The following is a 19,620-nucleotide window of genomic DNA, read 5'->3' as shown; positions in this document are numbered from 1 at the left end:
TCTCCCACATGTGCTCACCGAGGAGCTCACCACCACACGGTGCAGGTACCGCTTTAAACTCACAGTCACACACTTCTAACTCGACAGAGGAAACTGCACTCATTTTGGGGGCTGGCATATCCTACACTGTCCGTCTCGCGCAGCCACGTGGCTAACAGGGTAACACTTTAGCTTTGTCTAATGAACAACAGATAGCATGTTGAACACATTCCATCCCAATTAGAATCCCAAACACCTGGCTGGCCTCCATGTACCAAAAATGGGTCTTGTTTTAGCTTTTGGAAGGGAGGCCAGGGGGAACACTTTAATTGCTGGTCGAAATGGTTCAATTTAGGAGACAGCTGCTGATGTTTGCATTTGATTGCAGTTTGGGATGGATTACATTTAAAGTCAAATTCCTAAGATTTGGATGGTTAGCCCTCCCTTTGTAGAGCCCCAGGTGCCCACAATCTGACAAGAAGGCTCCTTTTGATAATCTGATGAAAGCCCTAGGGCCCCTCCCCAGGGAAAACAACTCACATGCACACAGTTCTACGATTTCTGGGGTTCCCAGACCTACGAGATAATGTTCCATCATTAGTATTTGCTAAAGAGCAAAAAGAGCTTCATGAACTTGTCACCAAAGGGGAACCCTGGCAGCCATGCTGGCAAGTCCCCTGGACTCCTGGCTCAGCCCTTGCTTCCCTGACCTTCTGGGGCCGGGAGATGAGCTCCGAACCAGGCTTCACGTCTGTCACCAAGCTCCTCAGTCATGCCCTTAACTAAGGCCTTCTTCTTTCTTTATTTGTACAACGTGACTCTACACTTAAAAGAACACAGGCAGTTAAATCAGACCATCTGAACTCTGCCCGTCACTCTACTAGCTGGGCGACACTGGGTGGCCATTTCCTGAGGGACAAAGGTTTGCTTCCTCTCCCCTTCCAACGTAAGCCTTGTAACTGCAGCCCAACCATTTCCTGCCATGTAAACCTGTCCGGTCGGTACGAGAATCGAGTACAAACTGCAAGGATGTGCCCATGGCATCCACTTCACCTCCTTCTCTCCCAACCCATCCTGTACTCCACACTGGGCACAAACATTCCATTCCACAAACCCCCGCTTCTCACCCTCTGCACTTTCACACAGGTGTCGTCGGTGTGGAAGGCCCTTCTGGCTTTCCATCGTCCACTGAACTTCTACAGATTCTATCAGACAGCTAGGACCTCCAGAGGTCACCACATCTGGTCCACAGCCAGTTTTTGTATCGTTCCTGGGCTGAAAAAATGGTTTTAAATCATTTTAAAGGATTAAAAAGAAAAGGGACAGGCCATATGTGGCCCACCGAGCCTAAGTGTTTACTGTCTGGCTTTTAGCAGAGAAAGCTTGCTGCCGCCTGAACGTGACCGTCCCTGGGGAGGTGCCCGCTGGGTCCCCAGAACACCTGCTATGCCACGGCACTGCAGGCCTCACGCTGCACGCCACGGGCTGCATCAGACTCAGTCCCCTCGTGTCGGTGCCACTAGAGCTTAGCACCGCACCAGACACAAGACAGACGTGTAACAAATGCCAAACAAACGAATTAACTGAATAGACCAGCTCAAGAACCAAGTAGGGAAACACTCCAAGTGCAAAGGATTGGCCTTTAGTAATAAAACACTACACAAGTCTGTTAAAGATCTAACATGAGCACTTTACACTGGTATCCACTTTACATGGTAACTGTACTTATAACCTCGAAGGCTGAAATCATAAATACAGACTATAGATGAGGACACTTAGAATCACAAAAACTAAACAACTGATCAGAAGTCACATGACCAAAGGCAGGGAGCCAATGTTTGCATTTACTGTTTCCCCGAAAATAAAACCTACTTGGACAACCAGCTCTAATGCGTCTTTGGAGCAAAAATTATTATAAGACCGGGTCTTATATAACCAAAAATTAATATAAGACCCGGTATTATATTATATTATATTATATTATATTATATTATATTATATTATATTATATTATATTATATTAATTATATTATATTAATTATATTATATTAATTATATTATATATATTATATTATATATATTATATTGTTATGTTATGTTGTTATGTTATGTTATGTTATGTTATGTTATGTTATGTTATGTTATGTTATGTTATGTTATGTTATGTTATGTTATGTTATGTTATGTTATGTTATGTTATGTTATGTTATGTTATGTTATGTTATATTATATTATACCTGGTCTTATATTTATAGTAAAATAAGATCGGGTCTTATATTAATTTTTGCTCCAAAAGACGCATTAGAGCTGACTGTCCGGCTAGCTCTTATTTTCGAAGAAACACAGTAGGTCTTCTGTTTCCCAGATGAGATGCTCTTTCTATTAAAAAGACTTGCCCCTCTAGCAAACTCCAATGCCTAGACAGCTTCAATTACGAACACCTGAGACTTTAGGGGAGGGACAAAATTTAATTTCAGTTATTTAATTGTCATAATTTCCAAGGTAATGCTACTTTTTCTAAACAAACAAAACAAAAATGAAAAGGACACCCAAAATAAGCACTAGGCTAAATGGCCTCAGAATAACCACAAACTAAAAATTTTCTTTCATTTTCTTTTTTTTTTAGTCCCTGAGAAAGTAAAATTAAACAGCTTAATTAACAAATGCCACTGAAAGGCAGGCAGGCAGGCAGCTGCGGTCACAGCGTGATCCCCTTGTCTGTCAGCTGAGCTAAAACACACTGGCAGGTGAGGCGGTCACCTGTCCTGAGGCTTCAGTTTGGGGAGAACAGAGGCCAAAAGCCGATAATGTACATTAACACCTCAACGTGAGCCAGGAAACAGCACAAGTGTTTCCAGAGGCAGAGATGAAATACAAGAAACTGTATTAACTAAGTCTAATCTAGTATTCTAACTTACTTTGCATAACTAAGGGATAAATTACGCAAAGCTGGCGTTTAAGCTTCTGAGGTAGACCAAGATCTTCTGTGTTAGCCAAAATGAACTGTGCTATGGGTCTGTTTAAAATAACATTAATTTCTAAGAAGTGGTTCCATATACAACACATTTTCTGACTACAATCCAATGTTAGAAATAAGTCACAACAAGGCACGTAAAAAAAATTCATTTGGAATTTATCAAACACTTTAAAATCATTAGGCATCAAAGGAAGTAATGGAAATTAGAATAGATATCTAAATATTGACCACATTTATTGAACAGAACAATACAGGCTTTATGGACTAAATAACAAAAATACCTCACATCAAAATTTAGCCTTCAGGTGAAATAAGATTCCTTAAAGGAGACATAAAAATACAAATCATAAAGGAAAACACTGATAAAGTCGACGATATTAAATTGAGAACTTTAGGGGGTGGCCGGTTAGCTCAGTTGGTTAGAGTGCGGTGCTAATAACACCAAGGTTGCCAGTTCGATCCCCACATGGGCCACTGTGAGCTGCGCCCTCCTAAATAAATAAACAAACAAACAAATAAAATGAGAACTTTAGTCCCAAGACACCTCTAAAGTAGAGACAAACCAGAAACTGGAAGAAAATATTTGCAACTTCTATAATGACAGAGGACATATGATGACATCCGCACATAGAAAGAAAAGCTACAAGTCAGTGCAGAAACACACGAAAAGAAAATTAGGCCAATGACTTCACAAGCCCTTCACAGAGGAGAGAAGAGCTACGAGCACTGTATTAAAAGAGGCTCAATAGCATTGGTAATAAGGGAAATTCAATTTAAAGCCACAAATAGATATTATTACACACACCCCAGAATGGCAACGCTGGGGCACCCAGGACTCCTTCCATACGTTAGCAGGGGGTGAAGAGCAACGAGTCCTTTGAAAGCACACGCGCACTCCCAGCTGTACGGGCTGGACATGTCACACGCGTGGGAAGCAGGGGTGTGTCAGAGTGTCTGCAACAGCAGGAGGCTGCCAACAGCCCCAGTGCCCGTCAACTGCAGGCCACGTACACACCGGGGAGAGTGAATGGAACACTGACAGCAACCAACCCTCAGGTGGGGCGCAGAGTCAGAGCTGAGCCGGCACGAGCAAGTCACGGAAAAACACATACAGTGTGAGTCCCTTCAAGTTCAACACAGATAAAAGTGACACAAGGTAAGAAATGAAAACACAATCGCCATTCAATGAGCAGTGTTTGAAGCGCTGGGGATACAGTAGTGAATACAGAGACATTTGCTTTCCGAGTATGCATCCCAGCCAAGTGAGAAAGAAAAACCCAAGAAATCAGGCAACTACAAACAACATGAGACGGTGAAGAGGGCTTGGAGGAGGAGGTAGGGAGCTAAGGGGGCTGCAGGGCGGGTGGTTACCTCAGGTTTCCCGATGGGGGGTGGGGGGGATGTGATGGGAGGGACGGGACGGCTCCATGTGTCAGCTGAGCGGAGGTGCCCAGAGTGGGCTTTACTCTTCTCTGCATCAGAGTGGCAAGCGGCAGCCAGGGCCAATCTGGCCCCGTCACTGGTTTTTGTACAGCGCATGAGCTAAGAATGTTCTTGAGACTTTAATCACCACTGATTAAAGAAACAACGAAAAGAATAATACAATAACATTTCATCGCACCTGAAATTATATGAAATCCAAATTTGAGGGTCCAGAAATAAAATTTTATTGGGAAACAGATAACTGATTCCTGTACATACTGTCCATGGCTGCTTTCCCACTGCAATGGTAAGGGCTGACGACTTGTGACAGAGGCCACACGTGACCTGCAAAGCCTAAACTGCCCTTTACAGAGAACGGGGGCCAGCCCTTGAGCTGGAGCATTAGTGGGGTTTGGGTGCCCTTCCTGCAGGCTCTCAGAGCACCCTGCTTTACACCTTGCATGCAGCTTACACATATTCTTTCGTATCTCTTCAGTAGTTCATGAAATCGGTTTTTGAAAAAAGACTGACATATGAGAATATTTCTCTGATGAACCTTTGCTCTATGAAAGCCACGTGCTTCTCCTCTAGCCAATGACTAAGTCTAACGAACACCGCAAAGCGAAGCAAGCTGCCATTTATTCTGACTCGAGTATAAGGAAGACAGACGACAGACAGACAGACAGACAGGAGAATGTGGAGAGGTCCCACGGCCTCGCTCACTGCCCAGGTCCCTGGAACTATGGGACCCTCGCTGCATCACCGACTCACTGTGCGGCCGAAGAAAACCTGCAGCGCTACATTTCATTACTTGCCCAACTTAAAGCAATGTGTCACGAATCGCGTCACATTTTAGCGGGGGCCACAATCTCTGTCCAATGTTAGCATGCATGTCCCCAAAACAAGTGCCTTCACATCTTTTAAATATACACTGGTACCTCTGAATAGTTACCAACATTAATTAAGTAACGGTAACTGTTGAAGGTGCTGATGAATACACAGGGAGCTCATAACGTTGTTTTTGCACAGGTCTGAAAATTTCCCCAAGGTTTTAAAATAAAACTGAAGATTCATGTTTTAACTTCAATTATTAATACTCATGTAATAGAAGCTGTCATACAATTCCCATTTATGCATCTTTCAAAATCCTTAGTACAAAATAGTTTTCCAGCATCCTTACGACTGACAAATTAAAAAAGATGTGTATTTCAAAATCCACGTGAAGACACAGCACTGCGTCTTCTGGTCCTCACAGGAAAGGCGGAAGCTGTCAGCAGAGACTGAGAAAGAGAAAGGACACCCATCCAGGGGAGCAAGTGCTATCCCCTCAGAGTCCTCTCAGCCCTTGTCAAGGGCCCAACACCACAGCCACCTCTCCCCCTTCAGTGGGACGAGCAAATCTGTCCACGTGCCAGACAGCTTTATGAATTAGTATAGTGAGCACTCCTTCCCCACGAGCGGGCTGCTCCATCAGTGTCCGAGCCCTGTTCTTCATGGGTGGGTGGGTGGGTGGGAGGGAAAGAGGGGGAGCCAGCAACCTGGACCTCTACTTTCTCTGTGTGCTGCACAGTAAATGATGGAGCTACTCCACTCCCCTTTGAGCTGCAATTTTACAAACTGAAGACACAGAAAGGATGGAGAACTTTGAAAACTGGCAAACTTTTAATGTACGTTTGCTTTTAATAATTACTATCTTTTGTGAAACTTTGCATAAGGCCAGGCACTAGTGAGCATCAGAACATCACACGCTGTGTGTCATGTACCCCCTCCCATCAGCCTATGGTGCTAGTATTTGGCCAATTTACTGGACAAGAAGATAGAGATCAGGATAAGTTAACAAACTAGCTGAAAACCGGAGTCAGATTCCACCCCGAGGCCATGCCCTCAACCACTACACTCAGTGGGCAATGCCATCTCCGAGCCACACTTTGGAAACCGACGCCTTGCCACTAGAAGTGGGGTCCCTGGAACCCCAGCACTGGTGTCACCTAGAGCCTACTAGAAATGCAAGATCTGATGCCCCACTTCAGACAGATTGAATTCGAACCTGGAATTTAACAAGACCCCCAGGCGATGTATGCGCATGCCCAAGTCTGAGAAGCTGCGCCATCCTGCACCACACACTGTATCCTGACATTGATCATTCAGCTCAGATACAGACCCTCGTGTAGTTACCCTGAGCTTTCATCTCTGCTGCTTGCTCTCTGATCCCAAAGCAAAGGCTGACAAGTGCAGGCAGACTACTCCCCAGGCAACCAAGAGGGTTGAAAGGACCAGCCCGTGTCCAAGGCCCGACCTTTCACCTCTGCGGAGCCTCAGTCCGTCCTCACTGTGACAAAGCCTGAGCGGTCACAGCCCCATTCACTGCTGTGGGGGACGTTCCTCCTGAAGTAACGGACAACACTCACCATGCCCCGAGTGGCTAGAAACGTGCCCAGTCCTACAGGGCCGGGGCCATCCACAGCCTGGTCAGCAGGCACAACGGGGCCGCCGGGCTGCTTCAGCGTCTCTCTGATTGTACCTGTGAACACTCTCCAAAGACGGCCGCTCAGCGAGCTAAGGGAGGTTCCAACTCAGTCCTAACAGCAGTGATAACAACACTCTTAGCAATTTACAGGATTACTGAGTGAATGGATGGGACGTCCTTTTAGGTTTTTCTCTCATGACATTTTCTTAAACCTCTGGTTTCCGCTTCCTCTCGATATGAGAACCTAATTTAGGTGCAGTAAAGCAATCCCTGCACGTTCCCACCAGCCTCTATCCTTGCCTGTGCTTTTCTTCTACTGAGAACCCCGCCCCATCCTTCCCCTCTCCACCAGGCTAATTCCCACTGATCCCTCAAGAGTCAGGGTGCAGCCCTCCTGCCGCCCCCAGCCCCCTGCAGCTGTGCAAAGCACTAGTGACATGGAATTGCAACTGCCTGTTGACTAGACCAGGACCCCTCCGGGCAGGGATTCAGATCGATACATAACAAGTGTTGTCACTAAATCTCAGCTCAATCGGCAGGTATCTGTAAATTAAACAGCAGCACTCAGTGGCTTGCTCTCAGCACAGCTTCCCACCTCCGCACCTACCCCAGTCTGAGAAGCCACACTGCACCTTCTGGAGAGGCGTCATGATAAGGTCTCTAATGGGGTTCAATCATGTCCTTTAGCTGCAGGCAGGTCCCAGAAAAAGTCAAACTGTGAGCAGCCGGGTACCTGTACCAGTGGGTCTCCTGTGCAGACCGGCGCTGGTCCCAGGCCACGCAGTCCCGACGAGCTTCTCAGTTCCGCCAGCGGGGTCCGACGGGACTCCTGCAACGAGGAAGAGGTTCCCTAGCTGCGCTGTCCAACGTGGTGGCCACCAGCCACGGGGGGACTCCGCACGTGACAGGGGGCCCGTGTGACTGTGGAACAGAACCTTTCATTTAGTTTTAACTTGAACAGCCACGTGAGGTGAGTGGCTGCTCTAGGAGACGTAGGCCCAAGTCCAGACTCCAGACACTGGAGTGAAATGAAAAATGAATTTCCTTGGTTCCTTAACTGCAGGCTGGGGTTTGGGCCAACCCTCTCCTTGGTGAAGACTGACAAAGACGGATAAACTACTTTCCAAATCTTAAAAGCAACCAGAAACTGACAAGACAGTAAGGAAATACCAGGCCCAAATTAAAGTGAAATCAGGAACCCAAAGAGATAAACAAGCACAGAAACCACCTTTGCCCGGAAGTCATTTGCCAACTGGGAAATTTTCAACAGTACAGGAAAAGAGGGACAGGAGTCAAAGGCTGGGTCCCCCAAAGTGTCTAACCTCACTCAGCAGTACCCCAACGGCTACACAGCTCAGGAGGAGAGGAAACCAGAAGGAACCACCTCCCCAGCAGTTACAGCCCACGGTGGTGCAAAGACCCTCGAGACGTGAACGTGGTTTAAGGTGATCCCACACTGACTGAAGCAAAAATAACGCTCTGAGGGGAGCTGCCTGCATTCCAGGCCTCGGAAGAGCCCTTTGTGACCTAGGACTAGGCACAGATTTCTTAAATATGACAACGAAAAAGCACAATCCATAAAGCAACAAACTGATACACAGGACACCATCAAAATGCAAAACTTCTGCCCTTCAGAACTGCTAAGAGAATGAAAAACCAAACCACAGCCAGGGAGAAAAGCAGAACTTATACCTGATAAAAGACTTGTACCTAGAATATGCAAAGAACCCAACAAGAAAAAAATTTTTACCAGGCAAAATATTTGAACGACAAAGATATATGGATATCAAGCATATGAAAAGACAGTCAGCATTACTAGGCATTTGGGTAATGTCAATTAAAACCACAATGAAATAGCATTAGTCACCTATTAGATGAGCTAAAATTTAAAAGACTAATCGTATCAAGTGTTCCACCAAGTGGAATTCTCACACACTGCTGGTGGAGACGTAAAGTGGTGCAGCCACTCTAGAAGACAGTTCAGCACTTTAAAAAACAAAAAAAACAAAAACTGTTGACTTCTTTAATTTCAAGCCCACTGCCAGCGCCAGCCAGGTATGGGCCCAACGTGCCAGCCCCATTCATTTTCAGGGCTAGTTGATCAGGCAGGTGAGTCGTCACACACTACTTAGGAGTTTGGCACTTTCTTAAAAAACTGAAAATACACCTACCATATGATCCAGCCATTACAGTACCAGACCCAACCATTCCCAGGAAACACGAAAGCCTACATCCACACAAAGACTTGCACAAAAATATTCAAGCCTTTATTTACAATAACCCAAAACTAGAAAAATTCTCTACACACTGATCTACATACATCCACGGTCATCCCAAACAATATCCAGAAGAAATTCTGTGGAAGTTGGCAAGTGATTCTAAACATGTAGAAATCTGCAAAGGTCGAGGACAGCCGAGGGACACCTGAAGGAGAACCAAGTGACATGAGTGCCAGGTGAGATGAGACTTATTCCAAAGCTACAGTAATGCAGGCAGCTTAGTACCCGGGGAACTGAACAGAGTCCAAAAACAGATGCACATACACACAGACCTTTCATTTACAATAAAAGCGGCTCCGCAGAGCGTCAGGGAGGAGGCTGCTGTTTTCAATCAATAGCGTTGGGACAACTAGGCCCACATGTTAATGAAATTGGACCCCTTCTTCATACTACACACCAAAACCAGTTCAAGAGAATTATCAGTTAAAGGTGAAAGGCAAACTTAGAAAGCCTTTAGAAGATAACAGAGGAATTAATTCAGCAACTCAAGTTGGGTACGGAAAGACACAAAAAGCACCAATTATACAGAAAAAGACTGAGAACGACATTGCATTAAGCTTAAGAATGTCTGTCCCCCAAAAAAACAAAAAAACAAAACAAAACACAAACACACCACAACTGAGTCAGTGAAACTGCATGTGATCAAGTGGGAAGAGATAGTGGCAAAATATATAACCACCAAGGACTTATGTTCTGAATAATACACAGAAGTGTACAAATCAATTTTTAAAAACCTAATAGAAAAATATGGGCACTCTGTAAAACAGTGAGTGGCCAAATGGCCAGTAAATGTATAAAAGGATTATAACCAGGAAAAGGCTATTTAAACCACAAGCGGTGATACTCCAGAAACCACCAGAAGGGGTGGGGAGGAAAGACACACAAGACCAGAGAGAGGGGCTGAAGGAGGAATGAGAGAGAACGCCAGTCAGTGGCTGGAGCCTGTACGGTTTAGTCAGGAGGTAACCGCAGAACCACTGACTGGCTGGGCCGGGCCTTCTGATACAGTAACTCACTATAAACTGTAACTTTCATTGCGCCCGACCAATCTTAAGGAGAAAGATATTGTTCAGATGGCGCTTTCGCAGCAGCGCATTTCTGTTCACGTCGTCACAGCGCTGGACAATGATTGCAAGTTTGATCGTGGGGCTGGGGGGGGGGGGGGTCCATGGCGAGGTGGGGGGGTTCACAGGGAAGCATCCTTTTCGCTGTTTTGAACTGACACTGACGCCCCCCGTCTGTCCCTCACTCTTCTCTTCTACCTTTGTAACAACTCGGCTGGACTCCAGACCCCACAGTCATCACGGTCACTGTAATCGGCTCCCTTCAGGACCTCAGCAGAAGAGACCTGTGTTCAGGCACTAAACCAACTACTGAGCAGCGACCCCCTCTCGCAGTATGAGGAAGCTGTCGGGGACACCAAGATATGGAAAGGACGCTACACAGTCCTCGCCCGAGCTCACGATACTCTGCCATCGGTGCAGCTAATTCAGTGGGCGACACAACACATAGGAGGTACATCATCATTCCCATCTTTGGACGTCGTGTAACTTTTATTTAGCCCTTTCCTTAGGAAAAAAGGCAAGGACAAAACCCAAAACAAAATGTATTAAAGTTTGATATGAACTTAATGCTACGCAGAAAACCAATTCACACAATACTGCGTCATCAGTCACCCCAAGATTGGCAGTCACCCTGACTCTAGTATAAGCCAGCCACTTTTTCGGCACCAAGACAAAACCGCCAGGGAACGCGCGCCTTAAACACTTGCAAGCACACTCTCCTGCTATCGGCCAAAAGCCACAAATCCAGGGGCCATACAAGCTGCTTTCAACGTAAACGTGTTTGTTTAAAATCCAAACCAAGACTAAGCATAGAACATCCAAAATCCCTCAACAAAATAGTTCTTAGTGTCTCCCCAAGACCCAAAATGCTGAAAAGCATATTTAAGAGTCCTGATGCGAAGGCAATGGCATTAGAAATCTAAGCGGCCAAGGAGACCACACACGCACCTCTACCATTTGGGACTGATTTCTGCCGCTACAACTTGCATTTCTTTTGAAACACCCAAAGCTTCGGCTCACCAATGCACCAGGCACCAAAGGTCCTGGACAACACATGCCACCGGTCAGCCTGCCGGCCCCACCTCAGAGCCTGAGTGGAGTTTCTTGGTAATTTCTCAGCTCAACGGGACGGGATGGTGACGCTGTGTCCTGTGACCACACTGAGAACCACTGCCAACTACCTGGGGCTCATTGAGCTCTGTGTCCTTACCTAAGTGAAGGGAAGTGACCTGTCACTCAAAATCTTTGATCTGAATGGCAGCATGACAGTAAAAGACTCTTTGAACAAGTCAAGGGAAAGCTGGCACACTGTATAATTGGCACTACAGTATTAGGAAGACGGGTTTTTAAAAATTGGTTTCAGGGCATAGTGCCAAACCCGTGTAAAGCATCCAATGACTCCAGCTCATTAGCAAAAGGTACATGAGAGCTTCTGGGGCAGCCACGGAGCATCTTTTACAAATCCCACTCATTTGGTGTCACCTTGAGCAATTTTCTGTCCTCAGAACTTAGAATGAGTCCTAATGAACCACAAGAACAATTTCTAGGGGGAAAAAAAAATTTCAAAATTGTACAGGGGCAGAGCAACACCTTTTCCTGGCTCAAGTGTGATGCTACCGGTACCTGAAATAAAGCAGACAACAGGGAAAACACAGATAAGCCAAGTTCTTCCCAGGTATCAGACCTATGTGGTCTTGAAGGGGGTTCTTTACCGAAGCAAAGCAAGCAGCAGACTGCCCACTGATGCAGTAACAGTTCTCAATAATCAGCAGGCTTGAGTTCTTGTCATTCAATACGTGTTTATTGTGTCCGACACTGGGGGAGGCGGCCGTGTATAAAACAAAGTTTCTGCCCTCGTGAGAAGGTGCTTCAGTTCTCATGAGAAGACGCACAATCCACTACAAACATACAATGCATGACACCGTTTAAGCTCTTCCTTCAGTCCAGCAAAGACAAATGGTGGTCCCGAGGCCGTGAGTAGACACAAGCGCCCAGCATTCACAGCAGAACCCAAGCCACCAGACAGCAGGACTTCTGATCCAGAATATGGAGGCAGAGGGAGATCCTAGGCACGGACAGCCCACAGACATGACTTTTCAGGTTCTTCTAAGCCTTGGTTTTGGTCCATTGGCCCCAAATAAAGGAGTAGAGAGTATGTCAACCCGTAAAACCAGGATGGAAAATCCTAAATTGGTGAGAATGCACACATTCATTTCAGAAATACTTTTACAGCAACAATGGTTACAGGTGATAAATACAAGGGTTACAACAGGCTTATACTTACACCCGTGGGAGAAACATGCAATTTGTGTTTCCCTCACGTTACTCCTGCTTCCCACACAACTGTATTCATAAACAACATCGACCCCAAAAAAGGTCACCGATGAAAAAACTGTCAATGTGGAAGTTACTAAAGCATGTTCTTTGACAGATAACTGTCAATCACTGTACCAAGCAGTATACATTTTTACTTAATTCTAAATTAATTTTAATTAACCAGTTTTCGTTGTTTGTTCATTAAAATGTTTCCTGACACTGTGTTGGCCAGATCAGAACTTCATGATCTGAAAGTATCAGATTCAAATAGAAGACAGACTCACTTAAACTTCCCCAGACACGGTAATTACTCCTGCACACTTCACGCCTACGTCAGGAGGCGGGGCTAAGATGCTACACACAAGTGTGCAGTGCTGGCCCCTCGGCCTGGCCCATCAGGACCCGCCACTTTCGGGCTGAGAGACCCAGGGTGAGCGACGCTAATTCTAACCTTGCAGTGCTCCGTCTGGAAAATGAGGCTAGGACAGCACTGTCACTCTCTCGTTCTTGGGAGGGATACAGGAAAGGAAGCACTAACGCACTCAGCTCAGGTTGGGCACGTGGAGTGAAACACCTGTACCTGACAGTACAGCGCCCGTCCCAGATTTCATCAGTCTGTAAAAAGGTAGTGACACCTCCCAACAACACATGCCCACACAGGTACCCAGTAGGTTACTCTGCTTCCCCATCACTGGATGATACTCAAATGCAGAACTGAAGGCACTTTTCTTGTTTCAAAGTGTTTATGGTAAATGGTGGTGTATGTAAAATTTCGGCAGGATTTTTAAAATTAAATATGAAGCTTGTAAGGAGACACCTTCATGCTGCTAAAAATAGGTAAACTGTGTGGTGATGCTACTGGTATTTTTCTGAGGCTTCCAACTGCTAAAGAGCGGGAATAGTGCCACTTAGGCAAAAACATCCATTTCCGACTTCTGTCTATAAACCATTTCATTAGTGTTTATGCAAATCAGACTATAATTAACAGCATTTGCTAAAAATGCCATTTAAGCTGGAGGTTGAACTATATATGCTTATCTGAATTTATTTCCATCACAGAGCCTAGTAAAAAAACAATACAATTGTTACAGAGAAGAGCAGAGGGGCTTCTCTGCTGCTTTACACTCAGAAACATGTGTATGCAGTTCTGAATGGTAAGATCTGGCACAACTTCTAGAAATTCATGCCAGAAACTGGTAGATACGAATTTCATTTCTCTTGTTTTGCCTTTTTGGTAGTCATGAAATGAAGGGGGGTAAAAAACTGCTAAAATGTTGGTAGAGAGAAAAAGCAATAAAGAGCTGAAATAATCCACTACTAACACAGTTTACAGAGAAATCCCTTCCCATTGTAGCGGGAGGGAGTGAAACTCAGGTGCACCCAGACCTGAGGTCCAGCTGCTCTCCATCCTCTCCATTCCAAGGACCCTTCGAAGAGCTGATCACCAACTTCACGCTTAACTGCTATTTGCATTCACCAACTTCCTGGACTTTGTTACCATTGACTCAAATAAGGTCATTTGCCCAAATTTTAAAAAGTTGCATTTTACATAATTTATGTAAAATTTGCATCAGTAAAAAGTCTCAAAGACCTCCACAGCAATTTTTTGCTAATTACTTAGGGGATTTTACTACGGGAAAACAGTGATGAAAATGTTCTTAAACTGGAGCTTTAAGGCAAAATAAAGTACTATAGAAACTAATTTTTTCTGTTTTAGCCAAAAAAACCCACAAAAACCTCATTTCACAAATATGATAAAAATAACAGAACTTTTAATGCTACTGAAATTTAAAACAAGATTTATTCTACTTACAAGTAAAAATAAGTCTAAAGATGTTTAATTTCAAAGGTTAAAGATTTATATATTATATTAACACTTTGAATCGCATCTTTTGTTACCCTTAAGACAATTTTTAATTATCTTCTCAAACTTTAGACACCTTAAAATACAGGAAAAAAGGTTTCCGTAAAAAAAAAAATATATATATATATATATATATATATATATATATATATATATTTGTTTTTAGCAAAGGAAAAAAAGGTAGACAATGTATTATAAAATGTATACTAGAACTTTTTTTAAAATTAGTTTCAGGTGTACAAAGCAATAAACTAGTTGGACATTTATCACTCACAAAGTGATAACATAACCCCCTCCCCCAACTCCATAAAATCTTTACAGAGATATGAACTGAGATCCTACTTCTCTAACTCAAAATAACATCCAAAGAAAAGATAGTAATTCTCTGAACTATTTCTTACATTATAGTGTATGTCTATATCCACACACATATATATATATATAACATAGAATATGTAGTAATTTCTTCTGCAGGAGCTAATGAATAACTTTTAAAGGGACTAGTTTTAACAATACAACTACATTATTTAGACAATTTCTCTAATTTCCTACCAAGAAAGTTATGTGACCAGCTGAGGAACCGAGTTTTGAGAACTAGTACATTAAGTTCTGTAATTTCCAACAATGGGCACGGAGTGTTACAGAAACAATTTGTTCAAAATGCCTTAATGATCCTCACTGCTGCTCCTAAGGTCCACTTCCTGCAGACACTTCATCACCGCTGCATTCATGCAACTCCACTCCTAATCTCACACTCACTCACTTTCGCTGAACTGCCAGTCTCAAAAGAGGCTTAAGTCACATCTCCTCTAGGAGTCCCAGTATTCGCCCAAACCATAAATACTAAGTTTTGGATTCAGTGTCTGTATTTACCCTCCGACTTGCTATCTGATGGCTAGTCTGTTCATTCAGTGCCTGTGTGTACTCAAGTCTCATGTGATTGTGGGCGCCTTTAAAAGGGAACATGTGTTTTCAACAATCTTTTCCAGTGTTCATTATTCAACTGGATTGTTTGGTAATGACCTGGAAGAAATTCTTTAGAGGAGAATTTATATTATTTGATCTTGCCATTTCGGCAGCATTTAGTACACAAAAGTGTTCAAAAGAAACTAACAGTACAGTCAGCTAGTTTTTCCCCTCCAAGGAGAGCCACAATTATTAAAGAAACCATATGCTCATAAAGATACTGAAACACGAACTTCCTTTAAAGTTTCATGTGTTTAAATATTGCAGGGTTTTAAAAAAAATTAACTCAATAGTACAACTGGATAAAAACATTATGCTGTACGTACCTCGACAAAAATAAGCAGAATACTAACTTATGTATCTTTGATCACTGCATCCACGTACTTTCCTCCCACCTTTCAAAGGTTTTCAAAGATGGGACAACTGACCTGAGTGCTCAGCTGTGTCATTTCGAAGAGGAGACTATTTTCACTACCCGTTTTAGAAATAACATATTAAAGGTGAGGCTCTGTATTTCACTTCAAATAGTAATGGCCTGTCCCTTTTTCCAACCACGAAAATATGTACCTTCTAAGTAAAAATCCCAACGATGGCCATCTTAAGTACAGATCCCCAAACTCTTACATCGCCGTCCGCTTAACCGCATTTCACCCAGTTCCCATAATCACTACAATATTACTACTATCTTAGCCGCGCTGCCTAAAACCCAGCTGCAGGCTAACTATGCAAGAATGAGATACTGTTGAAAATGGCTCAAATTTTTTTTTTTTTTACCCTTAGTGCATTAAGTTACAAAATCCTGTACTCAAGTAACAAAACACACACACACACACACACACTCACACACACACACACACACCCTCCTGAACGCGAAGGGGTGTCGCAGAGGAACAGCAAGTACTTGTCCCCCTGAGTAACCGGCCCTGCAGCAGCGTTGGGGGCTGGGGCAGAAGAGGAGGAAACTTGGGAGGCACAATGAATCCAGCCGGTGTTCAGGGCCAGCGCCCGGAGACTCACGGGGCCACGGGAAACTTGCGCGCCCGCAGCGGGGACGCCGGGGCCACCGCCGCCGCGGGTGCGAGGCTCACCGCCCGCAGCCCTCGGGCCCGTCGGTCTCCACCGCCGGTCGCCCCGGCGTCCCCGCGGGTTTCCCTCTTCCTCCTCCTTCCTCTCGCTCCCCTTTTGTTTTGGAGGCACTTGGCCCGCTCCGGCGGAGGCCGGCCGTCCTCCCGGAGCCGCCAGCCTCCCGCATCCTCGGGCCCCGCCGGCTTCCCCGAGCCCCGGGCTCCCCGCCCCCCCGCAGCACCCCGCCTCCGCGACCCCCCGGGCTCCCCGAGCTCCCGGCCTCCCCGATCCCCCGGCCTCCCCACCGCCCCCGGCTCCCCGATCCCCCGGCCTCCCGGAGCCGCGGGCCGCGGGCTGGCGGCGCGGGAGGGACCGATCTGCGTCGCATCTGTCGCCGGGACCGGCGGGTCCGGCTCCGCTCGGCCCTCCGCCCTCGGGCCGCGGCCCTGCCAACCACCAGCTCCCGGAGTCGGCCCGCCCGCCCGCCGCGCCTCGGCCCGGCCCCCGCCCCGCACTCACCCGGACCGCGCTCGGCGCGGGGAGGCGAAGGCTGACGACGACGGGGCGGCGCGGCGGGCGGACGGGCCGCGATCCCTCCCACGCCTCACGCCGCGGGCGCACAGCGGTCCGGTCCCGGCGGCGGCGGCGGCGGCGGCAGCGGGCTCGCGCCCTCGGGGCCGTGCTGCGTCGGCGCGTGCGCGGCGGCCGCCTGAGGTGCGCGCCCCCCTCCGCCGCGCGCGCCCGCCCGGGTCCCGTCCCGAGCTTCCGCCTCCCGGAGGACCCGGCCCGCGCATGCCCAGCACGCCGCCGGGCTCCGCTCCCGGGATCGCGCGGGGACGCGGGGCGGAGGTCCCGGGACGGGCCGGGGCTGCGTGCGGGAGCCCCGGGAACCCTGGCCGGGGCGGGGGGGGCGCCCGCTGAGCGGACGTCCTGGAGGGCGCTGTGCGCCGGCGGGGGACACTCAGGGGGAGCCCGCCCATCCCTCCCCTTCCCTGTGTCCGAGCCCCACACGCGGCCTCTCTGGAGGTCGCCCTGGTCGGCGGCGCCGCAGCCCGGCCCAGAGCCGGACCCGCCGGTGTCCCCGGGCCTGGCCGGTGACCTCTGGGGGCTTCATGCCCGGCCTGAGCAGGTAGGTGTCCTGCGCCCCTTTGCAGATGGGGAGGCTGAGGCCCGGGGGGTTGTCTCAGTGGGATCACAGCTCATGCGGGGCGCGCCGAGGTTTGATCTGGGAAGTCGGTCTGAAGGGGCCTGTGAGTCGGCCAGAGGGGGACAGATGAGCCACCCGGGCGGCAGCTGGCGCTGGTCCGCGGCCACTCATCCCCACGCCGCTGCCCGGGGTCTTGCAGTTTGATCGGGGGAGGCGGATGCCAGGGCCTGGGAATCACCGGCGGGGGCGTGTGAAGTGAGAGTCAGCTTTGCAGAGAAACTGACGGGTTATGACTGGAGCATAGAGGGGGGGTGCGGCGGGGGTAAAACGTGCGACGGCCGGGGCCTCGCAATCGGAGTCGCGCCCACGGGCCTGGACTTCATTCTTCCGGCAGCAGGCACCTTAGGTGTAGGCAGAAAGCGTAGCTGGTTTGTCCTTCAAAACAAAAAATCACTGGCAACCTTACGGGAGGAAGTGAAAGCAGAAGCAGGGCAGCTTTCATTTTTATGGTATCACTTGAATCCTCGCCACAAACCGGGAGGCAGGACAGGCACATGCTGCTTTTTGAAAGGTGAGGTCACTGAGGCTCACCAAGGTGACCCACCATCCCTTTCTCTGAAGCTGTAATTTGGCTGTCATTATAACAGAATCCGGTAAAATAAATTGCTTTTGCTTAGCAAGAGTTTTGCCTTATTTAATGTCTTCTTTTTTATTGTTCTTTAAGGAAATGTAGCATGGTTGTTTTTTTAAAAAAAAACACACAAAAAAAACGACATTTAAGATTGTAAGGAATTGTGTCTCACAACGTCGGCCCCAGGACCTTTGCACTGGCTGTTTACCTGGAACTCTCCCCCTCTGCTTGGAGCTTCTCACTTCCTCACTTCCTTCAAGCCTGAAGATGTCACCTCATTAGATGTCACCTGACCATCTGTGTATAATAGGAACCCCCTTCTACGCTCCGTTCCCCACGCTCTTACTCTGCTCTGTTGTTCCCCAAAGCACCTATTGTTCACCACAGTCTTACAATATGTACTTGTTTATTTCTTGATTGCCTGCTCCCTCCCCTAGAATATTAGATTCATTAGAGCAGAGACTTTGTTTTGTTCACTTCTGGGTCCCTGGCACATAATAAAATATTTGTTGAGTGATTGAATGAAGCTTTGGGTAATGTGAAGTTAGAAAGTATTAAAAGTATAAGAAGGGAGTGGGAGTCAGGGGAGGGGGGTGAGGGACAAAGGGGATTGTATTAAGGATGTCTTTGGGGGAGGGGTTGTGCTTTGTGTGGTAGACTAAACATGGCCGCATCGCATTACCGCACGGGTCACGGGTTAAACATCTTTAACACTCCTGCCAACAAGAAATGGAACCTAGTTATTCAGCCCTTGAACTTGGACAGATCTTGTAACTTCTTTGACCCTTAAATGTGTCACAGTGATGTACATCTTCTAAGCCAAGGCCCCAAGGGGTCATGTGGTTTTCTTTTCACCCTTTTAAACAAGCGCAAGCCGGCCTAGGGAGGAGGCCATGTGGAGGAGAACTGAGGCACCCTGGCCGACACGCTGCCAACTGCCAGACGTGTGGGTGAGGCTGCACTAAACCACCCAGCCACAGTCAAGTGTCCAGCCAGCTACAGTGACACGAGACCCAGAGAGACCAGCAGAACTGTCAGCGGCACCCAGCCCAAGCTGCCCAAGCAGGGAACTATGAGCAAATAAAATAAAAACTTGCGGTTTTAAGCTTCTACAGTTTGGGGTAGTTTGTTCCACAGCCATAGATGACCGATCCATCCACTTTCCTTGACTCTACCTTGATACGTTTGAAGTTCATGTTCTTGATGGGCGGCTTTGATTATTCTTCGGCTTACGAAGCAAATAGAAGACCTGATGCAAATGAGGAGAGGAAACAGGAGGAAACGGAGACCAAGCTGGGAAACAATGAGCAGCTGGATGTCTAACAGACCCTTCTTACCCCTTAAGCGAACTTGTGCTGCTAGAGAGGAGTAAGATGAACAATGGCACAGACTCAGGCTCAAGTTCAACCATCAGCAGCATCTGAGGCTGGGCAGGTTGCATAA

At 47.0% G+C, this 19,620-nt stretch overlaps 2 protein-coding genes and 1 long non-coding RNA gene across 16 annotated transcripts in view; 1 reads left to right on the top strand and 2 right to left on the bottom strand.

The window, feature by feature from the left end:
- Positions 1-7,691, bottom strand: part of PTK2 (protein tyrosine kinase 2) — a 169,376-nt gene extending 161,685 nt beyond the window's left edge. For 4 of the 13 annotated variants that reach the window (XM_074316380.2, XM_074316384.2, XM_074316382.2 and 1 more), the window contains exon 1: positions 7,579-7,688. The gene's annotated coding sequence lies outside the window, so the exon portion shown is untranslated. Of the gene's footprint in view, positions 1-7,452 lie in introns of all 13 variants that reach the window. The other 9 variants (XM_074316378.2, XM_074316386.2, XM_074316385.2 and 6 more) reach the window with 5 other exon arrangements.
- Positions 7,579-17,386, bottom strand: LOC141567908 (uncharacterized). Of its 2 annotated transcripts, none has more exons than XM_088798928.1 (2): positions 16,919-17,386; positions 7,579-7,674 (listed from the first exon to the last, which is right to left on the bottom strand). In XM_088798928.1, the coding sequence occupies exons 1-2, from the start codon at positions 17,377-17,379 to the stop codon at positions 7,644-7,646; spliced, it is 492 nt and encodes a 163-aa protein (XP_088655054.1). In that variant the 5' UTR covers positions 17,380-17,386; the 3' UTR covers positions 7,579-7,643. The 2 variants fall into 2 exon arrangements, with proteins under 2 accessions (XP_088655054.1, XP_074173011.2); XM_074316910.2 differs by lacking the exon at positions 7,579-7,674 and adding an exon at positions 11,968-12,373.
- A 3-nt stretch (positions 17,387-17,389) lies between these two features.
- Positions 17,390-18,699, top strand: LOC148757824 (uncharacterized). Its single transcript, XR_016021464.1, has 2 exons — positions 17,390-17,528; positions 18,271-18,699. It is a non-coding gene; the product is annotated as an uncharacterized LOC148757824 (long non-coding RNA).
- The last annotated feature ends 921 nt before the right edge of the window (positions 18,700-19,620 follow it).

Source organism: Rhinolophus sinicus, chromosome 6, assembly GCF_057876585.1.
Source record: "Rhinolophus sinicus isolate RSI-liver-muscle chromosome 6, RSI-T2T, whole genome shotgun sequence".
NCBI classification, from domain to species: domain Eukaryota; kingdom Metazoa; phylum Chordata; class Mammalia; order Chiroptera; family Rhinolophidae; genus Rhinolophus; species Rhinolophus sinicus.
Note: the sequence above shows the minus strand (reverse complement) of the source record. Positions and strands in the feature narration are given on the sequence as shown.

Coding starts and splice junctions, on each gene's coding strand:
- LOC141567908 (XM_088798928.1), bottom strand. CDS start 17,379: ATGGGCGGGCTCCCCCTGAGTGTCCCCCGCCGGCGCACAGCGCCCTCC. Junction 7,675..16,918: donor CCGCGCCGAGCGCGGTCCGG/GTGAGTGCGGGG, acceptor TCCTCGTTGCAG/GAGTCCCGTCGGACCCCGCT.